The 14,244-nt window shown below is 41.7% G+C and overlaps 1 protein-coding gene across 1 annotated transcript in view; it reads left to right on the top strand.

Moving 5' to 3' along the window:
• LOC136166594 (zinc finger protein 621-like) overlaps window positions 1–13,375 on the top strand; it is a 28,018-nt gene extending 14,643 nt beyond the window's left edge. The window contains exon 6 of the mRNA XM_065933082.1: window positions 12,761–13,375. Within this exon, the coding sequence (XP_065789154.1) occupies window positions 12,761–13,027 (267 nt within the window). The 3' untranslated portion in view covers window positions 13,028–13,375. The remainder of the gene's footprint in view (window positions 1–12,760) is intronic.
• Window positions 13,376–14,244: the final 869 nt, after the last annotated feature.

A 14,244-nucleotide genomic window follows, 5' to 3' on the forward strand; every position in this document is an offset into this window, starting at 1 on the left:
TGGCAGAAGGTGGAACACAGAGCAAGGTTTACAGTCTTGGACGCATTCTTTAGAAAACTAGTTTGAAGGCTTGCAGTTCAGAAAATTTGGGCTGGTGGTAGTGGTGGGAGCCAAAAAAATTAACCAGAAACTAAAACCAAACAAATAGACCCCTCCTCCTCCAGTAAACTTTGTGGAAATAAGATGCACAATGTAGTTTTGTAAAGATGGTGGTTGAACATGTTGACATTCACACCCTCCTGAAACCCCATTAATAAAAATGAATTAAAAATTAAAAGACATAAACTCAGAAGGACAGTGAAAATAAGCTGATGATAACACTTTGGAAGCTCGAAATCGGATGAAAGAGTTGTGACTTGGAGCAGAGCTGAGAAAAGTAAATCCTAAGCCACATTGCAGGGAGCTGAGCAGTGCCCTCATGTGGCAGAAAAGCTTAGGAAAGACTCAGATAACTTCTGGAAGTGTATGGGGATGCTAATGGGGCAAAGAACAGGAAAATTGGCTTAAAGTCTTTCTTAAAGACTTAGATTCTGGGTCAACTCCCCACTTTTCTCTCCTCGATAGCAGTGTAGCAGGAATTTTGGGTGTCAGGGAACCACACTGAATGTTAAGTCCTTCCTGCTCTGATCAAAACCTCCTCACTTCTTGAGGATGCTGCTTCCCCAGCACCATCCCTCACATCACATATTCTGGGTCCTCTTTCTCTGTCAGTTGCAGGCCATTCTTTACCTCTCACTTAGCCCCCAAACCACCTCCACCTTTGAATCCTGTCATCAGGCTGGAACCTCTGGGTCACGTGCCCTTTGTTCCTTGAAGGTGTTAGCGCATCACCTACTCTCACTCTGCTCAGCGTTAGTCTTAATTCTTGGTGTTTTCAGTGGATGAGCCTGCCAGCAGCTCACCTCTCATTTTCCTTCTTACCCTTTCATTTTACCTGAAACACTCCTTTGATTGTGTCCTAGACCTTACCATTTTAAAACTTCACCCCTCTGTAACCTCAGCACTTTAAATATCTTGCTCTGTGACCTGTCTCTCCAGTTTCTTCCTTTTAGGATCCTGATGCTAAGTCCTTCAGCTCCCACTGTTTCTCTCTTTCACTGCCCTTCACTTCCTTCATGCCTATTCTTTCTTTATCCCGCTTAAAGTCCTTGGTCAGTTATTACAGCAGCTCCTCCACATTCTCCTTTAATGGCCTTGCCCTTTTCTGGCTTTGGTATATACTCATTTGGCAGGACTCCATCTCTGACTAAATGCAGTTCTTTGCCTTCTTTGTGCCTGCATCCATGCTACCAAAAGTGGTCAGGAGAAAGCACATTGTCATGTGGAATTATCCTGCTTGAGGTTCATGACAACTAACTTCAAGTAGGCCCTCAATGTCTCTTATAGTCATACTGTATCTCCAGGGTTCTCTGCATTTTGCTGGACTGCTGCTACGCACCTCCTCTCTCAAACCTCCCAGTACCTCCTGCCCAGTCCTCACCAGCCTGAGCTGATGGATTCTGCTCTCTGCTGGGATAACTGAGCTCCAGGGAGTGGCTGTGGCTTCATCCCTGGTGCCAGAATGAAAAGATACAGATGGGCCCTACCTTATCTCTTCCACTTTTCAACTTGCAATATCTGATCTTCTACCACCCAGTTCTTATCTCATGTACTAAGGCAGTTCTGTCACAATCAGCAACTCGCTTCTACTTCCTAATTCTCAGTCAGTGTGCAGTTTCAGACAGTAGAATCTTTTTTGGGGTTTTTTTTTTTTTTTTGGGCCACACCATGTGGCTTATAGGATCTTAGTTCCCCAACCAGGAATTGAACCTGGGCCCATAGTAGTGAAAGCATAAAGTCTTGTCCATTGGACCATCAGGGAATTCCCCAGAATCCATTTCAACACGTTTAAGCAGAGAGGGATTTGCTACAAACCACTAGGTAGCTTACAGAATTCCCAAAAAGGAACCAAGCTGGGCTCTCACATATGCAGATGCCCAGAAAAGGGACCAAGGACAGTACCAAGAGGCTCCAGTGGAAACCCAGCAGCTGCTGGTGCCTGCTACTAGATTGGCATCCTCACCGCACCGAAGAGAGGGGCTAGACCTCCAGGAGGTCTGCTACCTGTTGTGAGGAAAACCAAGTGCATCCACATCCATTTTGGTAGGCTCCTGACTATACGATCTCATGACCTTTATTTCCATCTTCCAAGAAGTTGTACCCGCTCAGTGGAAATTGGTTGTATGTGTACATCTAAATAGCAAGGACTCCAGGGAAATAATTTTTGGATTCATCCTCAGAAAGTGAGATTTATAATGTGGAGAAAGGAGAAAGGATTTTAAAAATATTTTGGGCAGCTATAAAATATCAAATACTCTTTACAGGCATAGAAAATGACTGAAATCTCTGATGAATGTGCTATATTCATGGGTAGGGAAGGTGAATATCTAGATTTCAATTTTTACCAAATGAATTTATATATTAAAAGCAATTCCCATCAAAATTACTAGAGGAGGGGGTTGTGTGTGTGTGTGTGTGTACGCGCACGTGCATGCAGACACACCAACAGCCTTACAGATTGATTCTAGAATTTATACAGAAGAGCAAAGGACAAAGAACAGCCAAGCCATTTTTGAAGAAGATGGGAGATTTTGTGCTACCAGGTAAACATTAAATACATTGATAATCAAAAACAGAACAAAAGCAAAAACAAAACCACACCCCACAACCTAATATACACTGTAATATGGTTTATATGAGTTAAAATAACAATAGAGTGTTTAGAAATAGATGCATTTTATACAAGTAGTGAAGTAGTGAAAGTCGCTCAGTTGTGGAGAATTCCATGGACTATAGAGTCCATGGAATTCTCCAAGCCAGAATACTGGAGTGGGTAGTCATTCCCTTCTCCAGCGGATATTCCTGACCCAGGAATTGAACCAGGATCTCCTGCATTGCAGGCAGATTCTTTACCAACTGAGCTATGAGGGAAGCCCTAGTTATGCACATTTATACAAAGAGCAGAATTTTAGAGAAATTACGTTTAGAGCGATCAGCACCAGTGGTGCAGCCTGGGGAAATATACTGTCCTCTCCTTCCTCCATTCTCTTACTGATACTGCTTCTCTCGTTCCGTCCTCCATTCCAGAAACCCAGTCCCAAACGTTGACTCCCAACTTTTGCTCTATTTGTTTTCTGAAAACAATCGTGGATTTTGTTTTCAAAAATATCTTGAATTAATGACTCTCAGAGTATTTTACGAAATGTGGGTCTTTGAAAACCCCTGTAAGTAGATCAGTACAAATAGCTATTTCATGGCTGTCCAGAAAAAAGTCATATGATTTGCTTTAACCTAAGAATCATATTATTTTATTTTAAGATTTACTTATTTTTAGCTGTGCTGGATCTTTGTTGTTGTGTTCAGACTTTTGTCTAGTTACAGCAAGTCGGGCTTACTCTTCGTTGCAGTGCACGGGTTCATTGCATTGCGGCAACCTCATCGGGGTGGAGCAGGGGCTATAGGCTCTGCAACTTCAGTAGTTGCCGCTCACAGGCTCTAGAGCGCTGGCTCTGTAATTGTGATGTGTGGGCTTAATTGCCATGTGGCATGTGAGATCTTCCCAGAGCAGGGATCAAACCTGTGTCCTCTTCATTAGCAGGTGGATTTTTAACCACTGCGCCACCAGTGAAGCCCCCAAATCATACTGTGTTAAAAGCTAGATATTATATTAAAAAATATATTGCTTAAAGAAAACATTTTGGCACTTTCATTACATGAAGCCCAATTATAAGACTGGCTCTTGTATTTCTCATAAATGAATCAGTAATGATTGTTATTTCTACCAGTCTCCTCACTAGTTACAATAGATTTGTGCTGTTAAAGGAAATTTCAGTTGGTCACAATTTTCATTTTATACCTTTGCCACCTTCTCAGTTCAGTTCTGTCGCTCAGTCATGTCCAACTCTTTGCGACCCCATGGACTGCAGCAGGCCAGGCTTCCCTGTCCATCACCACCTCCCAGAGATTGCTCTGATTCATGTCCTTTGAGTTGGTGATGCCATCCAACCATCTCATCTTCTGTTATCGCCTTCTCCTCCTGCCTTCTGTCTTTCATCAGGGTCTTTTCCAATGAGTCAGTTCTTCCCATCAGGTGGGCAAAGTATTGGAGTTTCAGCTTCAGTATCAGTCCTTCCAATGAATATTCAGGACTGATTTCCTTTAGGATGGATTGGTTTGATCTCCTTGCAGTTCAAGGGACTCTCAAGAGTCTTCTCCAACACCACAGTTCAAAAGCATCAATTCTTTGACACTCAACTTTATTTATAGTCCAACTCTCATGGATTACTGGGAAAACCATAGCTCTGACTAGATGGACCTTTGATGGCAAAGTAATGTCACTAGTTTTTAATATGCTGTCTAGGTTGGTCATAACTTTTCTTCCAAGGAGTAAGCGTCTTTTAATTTCATGGCAGCAATCACCATCTGGTGATTTTGGAGCCCAGAAAAATAAAGTCAGCCACTGTTTCCACTGTTTCCCCATCTATTTGCCATGAAGTGATGGGACCGGATGCCATGATTCTAGTTTTTTTAATGTGGAGTTTTAAGCCAGCTTTTTCACTCTCCTCTTTCACTTTTATCAAGAGGCTCATTAGTTCTTAGCTTTCTGCCATAAGAGTGGTGTCATCTGCATATCTGAGGCTATTGATATTTCTCCTGGAAATCTTGATTCCTTTCCCAGTTTTGAACCAGTCCATTGTTCCATGTCTGGTTATAACTATTGTTTCTTGACCTGCATACAGATTTCGTAGGAGGCAGGTAAGTGGTCTGATATTTCCATCTCTTTATAAAAATTTTCCAAAGTTTGTTGTGATCCACACAGTCAAAGGCTTTGGCATAGTCAATAAAGTAGATGTTTTTCTGGAATTATCTTGCTTTTTCTGTCATCCATTGGATATTGGCAATTTGATCTCTGGTTCCCCTCCCTTTTCTAAATCCAGCTTGAACATCTGGAGGTTCTCGGTTCACGTGCAGTTGAAGCCTGGCTTGGAGAATTTTGAGCATTACTTTACTAGCGTGTGAGATGAGTGTACTTGTGTGGTAGTTTGAACATTGTTTGGCATTGCCTTTCTTTGGGATTGGAATGAAAACTGACCTTTTCCAGTCCTGTGGCCACTGCTTAGTTTTCCAAATTTGCTGGCATATTGAGTGCAGCACTTTCACTGCATCACCTTTTAGGACTTGAAATAGCTCAGTTGGAATTCCATCACCTCCACTAGCGTTGTTCATAGTGATGCTTCCTAAGGCCCACTTGACTTCACATTCCAGGAGGTCTGGCTCTAGGTGAGTGATCACACCGTTGTGATTATCTAGGTCGTGAAGACCTTTTTTGTATGGTTCTTCTGTGTACTCTTGCCACCTCTTCTTAATAGCTTCTGCTTCTGTTAGGTTCATACCATTTCTGTCCTTTATTTTGCCCATCTTTGCATGAAATGTTTGCTTGGTATCTCTGCTTTTCTTGAAGAGATTTCTAGTCTTTCCCGTTCTATTATTTTCCTCTATGTCTTTGCATTGATCCCTCAGGAAGGGTTTCTTATCTCTCCTTGCTATTTTTTGGAACTCTGCATTCAGATGGGTATATCTTTCCTTTTCTCCTTTGCCTTTAGCATCTGTTCTTTTCTTAGCTATTTGTAAGGCGTCCTCGGACAACCATTTTGCCTTTTTGCATTTCTTTTTCTTGGGGATGGTCTTGATCACTGCCTCCTGTATAATGTCACGAACCTCCTTCCATAGTTCTTCAGGCACTCTATCTATCAGATCAAATCCCTTGAATCTATTTGTCACTGCCACTGTATAATTGTAAGGGATTTGATTTAGGTCATACCTGAATGGTGTAGTGGTTTTCCCTACTTTCCTCAAAAAGACCTTTAATTTTTTCTTTTCCACTGCAGGGGGCCAGGTGTTTATTTGTTTGTTTGAAAAACACCTTCTCAAGAGCACCTTTAATTTTTTTTGGTTGTAACACTTAGCTTGTGGGATCTTAGTTCCCCAACCAGGGCTTGGTCCTGGGCCCCCTGCAGTGGAAGTTGGGATTCCTAACCCCTGGACCATCAGGGAATTCCCCTTGAATTTTAATAATGATAAAAATATCTACTTTCCTGGTGCTATTTACCATGTCATATTTAAGCACAATGCACTGAAAGCTGTATTTCTCTATGTCAGGTTTGTATAAAAAGAAACTCCAGAAATGGTAAGTGACGTTGCTTAAGGACTCAGCGACTAGAGACAGAACTGAAGTATTTCTTTTTTTTTAGATTTGAGTTCTTTATTTTTTTTTAATTAATTTATTTACATTGGAGGATAATTACTTTACAGTATTGTGGTGGTTTTTGCCATACATTGACATGAATCAGCCACGGGTGCACTTGTGTCCCCCCCATCATGAGCCCCCCTCCGACCTTCCTGCTCACCCCATCCCTCAGGGTTGTCCCAGAGCACTGGCTTTGAGTGCCGTGCTTCATGCACCAAACTTGCACTGGTCATCTGTTTCACATATGTTAATATATGTGTTTCAATGCTATTCTCTCAAATCATCCCACCTTTGCCTTCTCCCACATAGTATGTTCTTTACATCTGTGTCTCTTTTGCTTTCTTGCATATAGGGTCGTCGTTACTGTCTTTCTAAATTCCATGTACATATGTTAATATACTGTATTGGTGTTTCTCTTTCTGACTTACTTCACTCTATATAACAGCGTCCAGTTTCATCCACCTCACCTCATTAGAACTGACTCAAATGCATTCCTTATTATAGCTGAGTAATATTCCATTGCACATATGTACTACAACTTCCTTATCCATTCGTCTGCGGATGGACATCTAGATTGCTTCCATGTCCTAGCTATTGTAAACAGTGCTGCAGCGAACACTGGGGGTACATGTGTCTCTTTCAATTCTGGTTTCCTTGGTAGAACTGAAGTATTTCAATGCCCATTTTCAGCTTTAATTTTTACTTTCTAAGAAAAACAGTTTCCAGTATAGCAGGCATCTTCAGTGTATCAAATAATTACTTACATGGGATAGATGAATTTTTTTCTTGCCCTTGTTTTGCATGCAGTCTTAACAGCTTAGTTGTAATTTTTTCTTCAGTGACTGCTAGCAAATTGGTTAACTATGGAAGGAGTGACGTTCATTAGATTGTATCAATAAAAGTGCAAATTATGAGTCTCAAATGTATAGGCAGCAAAAGTGTCTAGACAAATTCTATCTATTCCTGAGAAGGAGGATCTTTTTATAGCACTGTTGTGCTGGGAACAGGGCAATTTTCTTGTACCTTCTCAGCACTCTCATTTCTATAAACAAGATACCTAATTATTGTATAAGCAATTAAGAAGAGGTATCTATATTATTTCCACTGTCTTGACCATATAAAGCGACTTTTAATTTCTTAAGTTTCTTTTTTTCTAATTAGAAATACATGCTTTGGTGCAAAAATCTTGCCTGGAAGTACCTAGGCCTGAATTTCACCACTTTTAATACTTTGGTGACCACACAAACACACAAAGTGAATGTGCATGCATTCATTAATTATAATTATACATACTCTGTCATAAACTTTATCTAGTTAGCAGAATACCATGTACCTGTCCTAGTTGGCAAATCATCTGTGATATCATGTTTAATAGCTACATAAAGTTGCAGTGCATAGATTTCTCTTCTTCCTGGAACCAGTCTCTTATTATTGAACAGTTGGGATATTTCCATCTTGAATCTCCTTAAATACTTTGATGAACATCTAATACATACATGATTGACAGTTACGGGTTTTTATTATTTTTTTTTAGTTCATTTCTACAGTTTTCTTTAAATAAAAGAAATGGAATATTTCTGTTAAACTAAGGGCCCCTTTGATACCCAGTCCAAGCTCACCCTGCTCCCTGCAGGACAGGCCAATAAATTGGGAGATGAGTTGTTGGGGCAGGAATAATGACTTTAACTGGAAAGCCAGCAGGCCAGGAAGATAGCAGACTAGTGTCTTGTGTCCAAGAACCATGTTCCTTCAGTCAGAATTTGGGCTTCTTTTACAAAGTGAAGTGGGAGGGCTCATTGCAATGCCAGTAGGCCTTGGGGGCCCGTCCCCATTACACCTTTTGTTCTTCTGTTTCGCTCTTATTATTTTTGCAGAGCTAATCTATAAGTAATAAGCGGCACTGCTTTTCACACTGAAAAGTTGGTGTTGGTGGGACTGCCCCAGGAACGCTGGAGACGTTACGCTGTGCAACCTTGCATGCTGGTTCTCTCATCTCTGTGGGCTATTAGTCTCCCCCCTGTTCTCAGCAACATGCTCCCTCATTAACATTGTGCTTGGGGTGTGTTACTAGAGGATTCAGCAAAGTAAGGGAGTAAACCAAAAAGGAGAAATGTTCAGAGCTGAGGAAACGAAGGCTCCAGCATTCACAGGGTGGTGGACGGAGGGGAGCAGAGCTTACACCGGTCCTAGGCAGCAGCCCGTTCGGACTGGAGCAGGACGATGAAGTATTGTGGGGGCTAGGCCTCCAGGAAGAGAGGACAGTGTTCTAATTCCAGGCACATCATGATGCACCGTCAGAACACCAAAGATAAAAAAGGGTGTGTGGGAGTGGGGAACAGGTCACATGCATCAAGGAACTGGAATTGGAATGACACGAGACTTCTCAGTAGCATCATGGGATGCTCCAAGAGAGTAGACAGTGCCTTGAAATTTCTGAAGAAAATTATTTTCAAACTTGATTTAGTTCCTAGCCAACGTGTTAGTCACTCAGTAGTGTCTGACACTTTGCGACCCGTGGACTGTAGCTTCCCAGGCTCCTCTGTCCATGGGATTTTCCAGGCAAGAGTACTGGAATGGGTTGCCATGCTCTCCTCTAGGGGATTTCCCCAATCCAGGGATCGAGCTCAGGTCTCCTGCATTTTAGGCCGATTATTTGCTATCTGAGTAGCCAGACTATCCATCAAGTAGAATTAATGCAAGTAGATTCTACATTAATGCAAATAGAATGCCAAGTGCTAACTATAAATGTACTGAGAGTGCTGGAACTAGAAAAATCATCACTTTGTGACCATTATAATAAAGATTGGTTCAGATAAGAGTCATCAATGGATGCTCAGTATAGGGGGAAATTTAATGAGAATTAGAGTATTTGTATAACCTTCAGTGTCTACCCGTGGAAAGCTTATTAGTTGGAAGACTAATCACAAACTACAAATTGTACAGCATTTTGACTAGGTTATCAAACTTAACACCACCAATGAGGGGCATTTGGAGATTGTATCCTTCATACCTGATGACCTGAGAAAAGCACGTCACTTGTGAGTATCCTAGTAAGGGATGATTATCCCGAATCTGATCACGGGGAATCACCAGGCAAACTAGTATGGTGTATTTCTATTCAAAAAGGAGTTTCCATGTTCTTTCAAAAATGTAATTGTCATAAAAGACAAAGACTGAAAAGGTATTCCAGATTAAGTGTGACTAAAGAGATATGATGCTAAATGCAATACTTGAGTGGATGCTCTATTGAAGGAAAAATAAACTGCTATAAAGGACATTATTGGTCTGACATACAACATTAAAATATAGACAATTAGGTAAAAATTGGATAAAAATTAGTTTGAAATTGGTATTAAATTTACTTAACATAATAATATTGTCATTACATAGGAGAATATTCTAAGAAAATATACACACTGAAGTATTTATGGATAAAGGGCCATGATGTATGCAAATTACTCTGTCTCCTTCCATCTATCCCTCCCTCCATCCATGAGAGAGAAAGAGAAGGAGAGAAAGAAAAAGGAAATGCTAAAGAAAATGGAGCAGAATATTAGTAATAGGTGAATGTGGGTAAGAGATAACATGACTTTCGTGGAATTAGTCTTAGAACTATTCTACAGGTTTGAAATTTAAAAGTAGTATCAAATGTATTTTCAGACATCTAAGGACTAAGTAATTTAATCATCATGTTACAAGAATATGTGTGCTTCAGAAAAAGTTATGTAGAAAAAAATACAGAAGATCTGGGAAATTGGAAATCCAGCCCAGGAGAACAAGAAAGGAAGCTTCAAGACGGCAACAGTAACCAGTCCAGATTGGACTGGTTACCAGAAGGAGAGAGATCTGAAAAAACAAAAATGAAACTGATAGATGACCTGAAGTGTTTGACTGTTCAGAAAAAAATATTGTTTCACAGATTTTTGGGAGAATTTGGAAAGGATATTAAGGGGCTGTACAAAACAAAGCAAATTACAAAAGAAAAATCTAGGCAACTATGAGGTACAGGAAAATGAAAAAGTTGAATAAGAAACATGTAATCATAAAACATACCTTGGCTTATCAAGTAACTATTTACAACCATGATAAGCGAGCACTACATATCTTTTTTTTTTCCATTTATTTTTATTAGTTGGAGGTTAATTACTTTACAATATTGTAGTGGTTTTTGCCATATATTGACATGAATCAGCCATGGATTTACATGTATTCCCCATCCCGGTCCCCCCTCCCACCTCCTCTCCACCCGATCCCTCTGAGTCTTCCCAGTGCACCAGCCCCAAGCACTTGTCTCCTGCATCCAACCTGGGCTGGTGATCTGTTTCACCCTTGATAATATACATGTTTCGATGCTATTCTCTCAAAACATCCCACCCTCGCCTTCTCCCACAGAGTCCAAAAGTTTGTTCTGTACATCTGTCTCTTTTTCTGTCTTGCATATAGGGTTATCGTTACCATCTTTCTAAATTCCATATATATGCGTTAGTATACTGTATTGGTGTTTATCTTTCTGGCTTACTCCACTCTGTATAATGGGCTCCAGTTTCATCCACCTCATCAGAACTGATTCAAATGAATTCTTTTTAATGGCTGAGTAATATTCCATGGTGTATATGTACCACAGCTTCCTTATCCATTCGTCTGCTGATGGGCATCTCGGTTGCTTCCATGTCCTGGCTATTATAAACAGCAAGCACTACATATCTTACAACCAACATTTGTGATATATTGGGAGAATGATGGAGCATAGTGAGATGTAAAAAGTTACATCCTAATGATCACAACCAGAAAATGGATTCTGTCTAAAATTAATTACTCTGTGAAGAGCAGTATAAACATGTGGCAGCTACTGTTGCTTGCCTACAGAACAGCCAATCTTTTTCTTCGTTCTACCCAGTTTTCAGCATTCTCTCCTTCCGCTGTCCATGTGTAGCAGGGGCATCTCCAAGGGGTAAACCCTGCTTGGTCCAAGTTGATGGTGCTGGGCCTATACCCCTCTTTTTACCAGCCAGGGCACGGCAGTGTGCTGTAGTTCTAGCTGATGACACGCCAGGGAGACCTCAGGAGTTTCAAGGAGTACATTTTTCACTCTTAACAAAAGAGACACATAACAAGTTAATCTTTCATCCATACGTTACTGTGAATGGAGTCTGTTATTCTGGCCTTTGCATATGTTTATGAATGTGTATGATTTTTAAATATGTGTACGTATATATACACACGTGTGTGTATGTACGTGTACTCACACACAATTTTTTAAACCCACAATGGGATCCTTCAAGAAACCAGTTCTCAAACTTTTACATGCTTACAAATGATTCAGAGGACCCCATAGGCACAGATTACCCGATGCCCTCCACAGAAATTGCCACACTTCAGGTCTTACAGCTCAGTCCTTCCAGGAACCGGTGGACAAACTCACCCGCAGTCCTGCTACCTCAGACCCTCTGAATACCCCCGATTCGCATCTGCATCCCTCCCATTTCTCTTTCCAATCCTGGGAGCACAACTGTCTTCATTCTAGGTTCCCCTCCCAACCAGAAAAACACAAAGCCAGCATTGCATCTTCTTCCTAGTCTGGTTAATGTCCTCAAGAAGTTTGTTTCTAATAGCAAATGCCCGGTTTTAGTTTTTTAATTTTTTGGCTTCAAAGAGATCTTTAGAATGATAATTATATCCTGCGCTCTGCTGTGCTCAGTCGTGTCCGACTCTGTGCGACCCCATGGACTGCAGCCCACCGGGCTCCTCTGGCCATGGGATTCCCCAGGCAAGAATACTGGAGTGGGTTGCCGTTTCCTCCTCCAGGGGATCTTCCCGAGCCTGGAGTCTCCCGAGTCTCCTGCCTTGCACGTGGATTCTTTACCACTGAGCCACCTGGGAAGCCCAGTTATATCACTAATAATCTCTTAATTTCTTGAGAGTTAAGGCCTGACTCTCAGCAAGATCCCATGGGTGGATCTGACTGGCAAGGGCATCGCTGGGAAGTAGACAACTGGAGGTCCATAGCTTGGTATTAAATATGCTCATTGGTGCATCTTTATGAGAATGTAGCAAATGCCTGTTTTTAGATATTGTTTTCATGCTAGACTCTGATTTACAGTTATTTTTTTTTTTAAGAAACGAAACACAAACCCTTCTTAACTGCCCCCATAGGGAGAGGGAAATCCAGATTTTACTTTCTGAGATATCTGGCTACTCTCATGGGAGAAGAAAAAAATTGTTTTCACTCTTGGATGAATGACAGTAGTAGAATAAAAAAAAAAAAACCCAAATCAGAAGCCACTTTCTTAGTCACGCTGCCACATCTCCCATGTGACAGCTGCTGTAGTAGGCTCTGGTAGGTCATCGGATGAACCTTTGCAGACTGTCTTCTGTCTTGTCCTTGACTGATTTACCATGTTCTGTACAACAAATATCCTCCCTTAAAGATTGCATGCTCATTCTATTTGATTTTCTACCCACCCCCAAACCCAGGTCTGTTTGGAGACATGGAGAAACAAGCCGGCAGAGATCTCCAGGAAACACAAGCAAACCCTAATTGAATATGATTGCTGTTTTTTCAGAGAGAAGCCTCAGTCCCCTTTGATGCAGGGGGAGCCTCCTGAGGTTCTGGCCTCCTTTCTGCTCCCGATGCTGGGGCTGGGGAACAGGAGAGGACCAGTGTCTGCTTTCAGCGTGTCCCTGGAGGCTTCCTCTCTCCTCCTTGTGTGGTCACAAGTAAGAGTGCTGTCAGGGTGCTGATCCTGTGGGGCTGCAGGTGGCCCTGCTCCACGTGCCTCCAGCACCACCTTCTTCCTGCCGGGATTCCTGTCACCAGTCCTGGAGTCTAATATGAGCTTTATCTACTGCACCATCAAGGGCCCCGTTTGTGGAAATGAGCCTCTGGCGGGATGGCCAGAAGATGCCACCAGGCAGGATCCAGCGTCCTCACGTCCACAGGGGCCCTTCTTGGATTCCCACCTTGTTCCATTTCCCTCATCTCAAAGGACAAGCCCCCCAGCACCCTCCAGCCCTCCGCCTCCCTGGGAGTTTGGTCAGGAAGTTTGTGCTGCGCAGGGCTAGGGCCCCGTGTCTTAATTTATTCTGTGCTCTGGGGCTGATGGGTTGGTTTGTTTTGTGCTAATAAAAGGATAGTTAATTAAAAAAAAATGTTTCCTTGTAAAATGTCCCCCGGTCTTGATATGTATGGTTACTTCCTCTGGGTACTGACTTGTTCCTCTCTTCTCCATATCCTTAAAGTTTGTCAAGAGATTTGTTTAGATTCTGGCAAAAACATGTAATGGTGATGCAGTATCTTTCAGGAGGCTTTATGCTAAGATAGCTTCCTATTAGGGCTTCCCCAGTGGCTCCGTGGTAAAGAATCTGCCTGCAATGCGGGAGATGCGGGTTCAGTCCCTGGGTTGGGAAGATCCCCTGGAGGAGGGCATGGCAACCCCGCTCCAGTATTCTTGCCTGGAGAATCCCCATGGACAGAGGAGCCTGGTGGACTACACTCCATAGGGTTGCAAAGACTCAGACATGACTGAAGCAACTTAGCATGGACACGTGCACCTTCCTGTTAACAATGCTGAGTTTGATAACTTGGTTAAAGTGGTAATCACTCAATCTTTCCACTGTAAAGGTACCTTTTTCTCTTTGAAATCACTGTGTAATTTAATGTCATGATACTTTAACATTATGCTAATTTTTTATTCCCCAACAACCTTTTATCTAATTGTTTTAGATCCATTAATGATTTTTTTCCTGAATAGTTCATTAGAAATTGTAGGAGGGTATTTTTCCAGTTCTGTTATTTCTTCTACATTATTTAGCCAGTGTAAAGACAATCTTTTTAGGGAATTCCCTGATGATCCAGTGGTTAGGACGTCATGCTTTCACAGCCATGGCCTGGGTTCAATCCCTGTTAGGGAACTAAGATCCTCCAAGTGTGTAGCATAGCCAAAAAAATAACAACAATG

The sequence above is a fragment of the Muntiacus reevesi genome, chromosome 4, assembly GCF_963930625.1.
Source record: "Muntiacus reevesi chromosome 4, mMunRee1.1, whole genome shotgun sequence".
Lineage (NCBI taxonomy): Eukaryota > Metazoa > Chordata > Mammalia > Artiodactyla > Cervidae > Muntiacus > Muntiacus reevesi.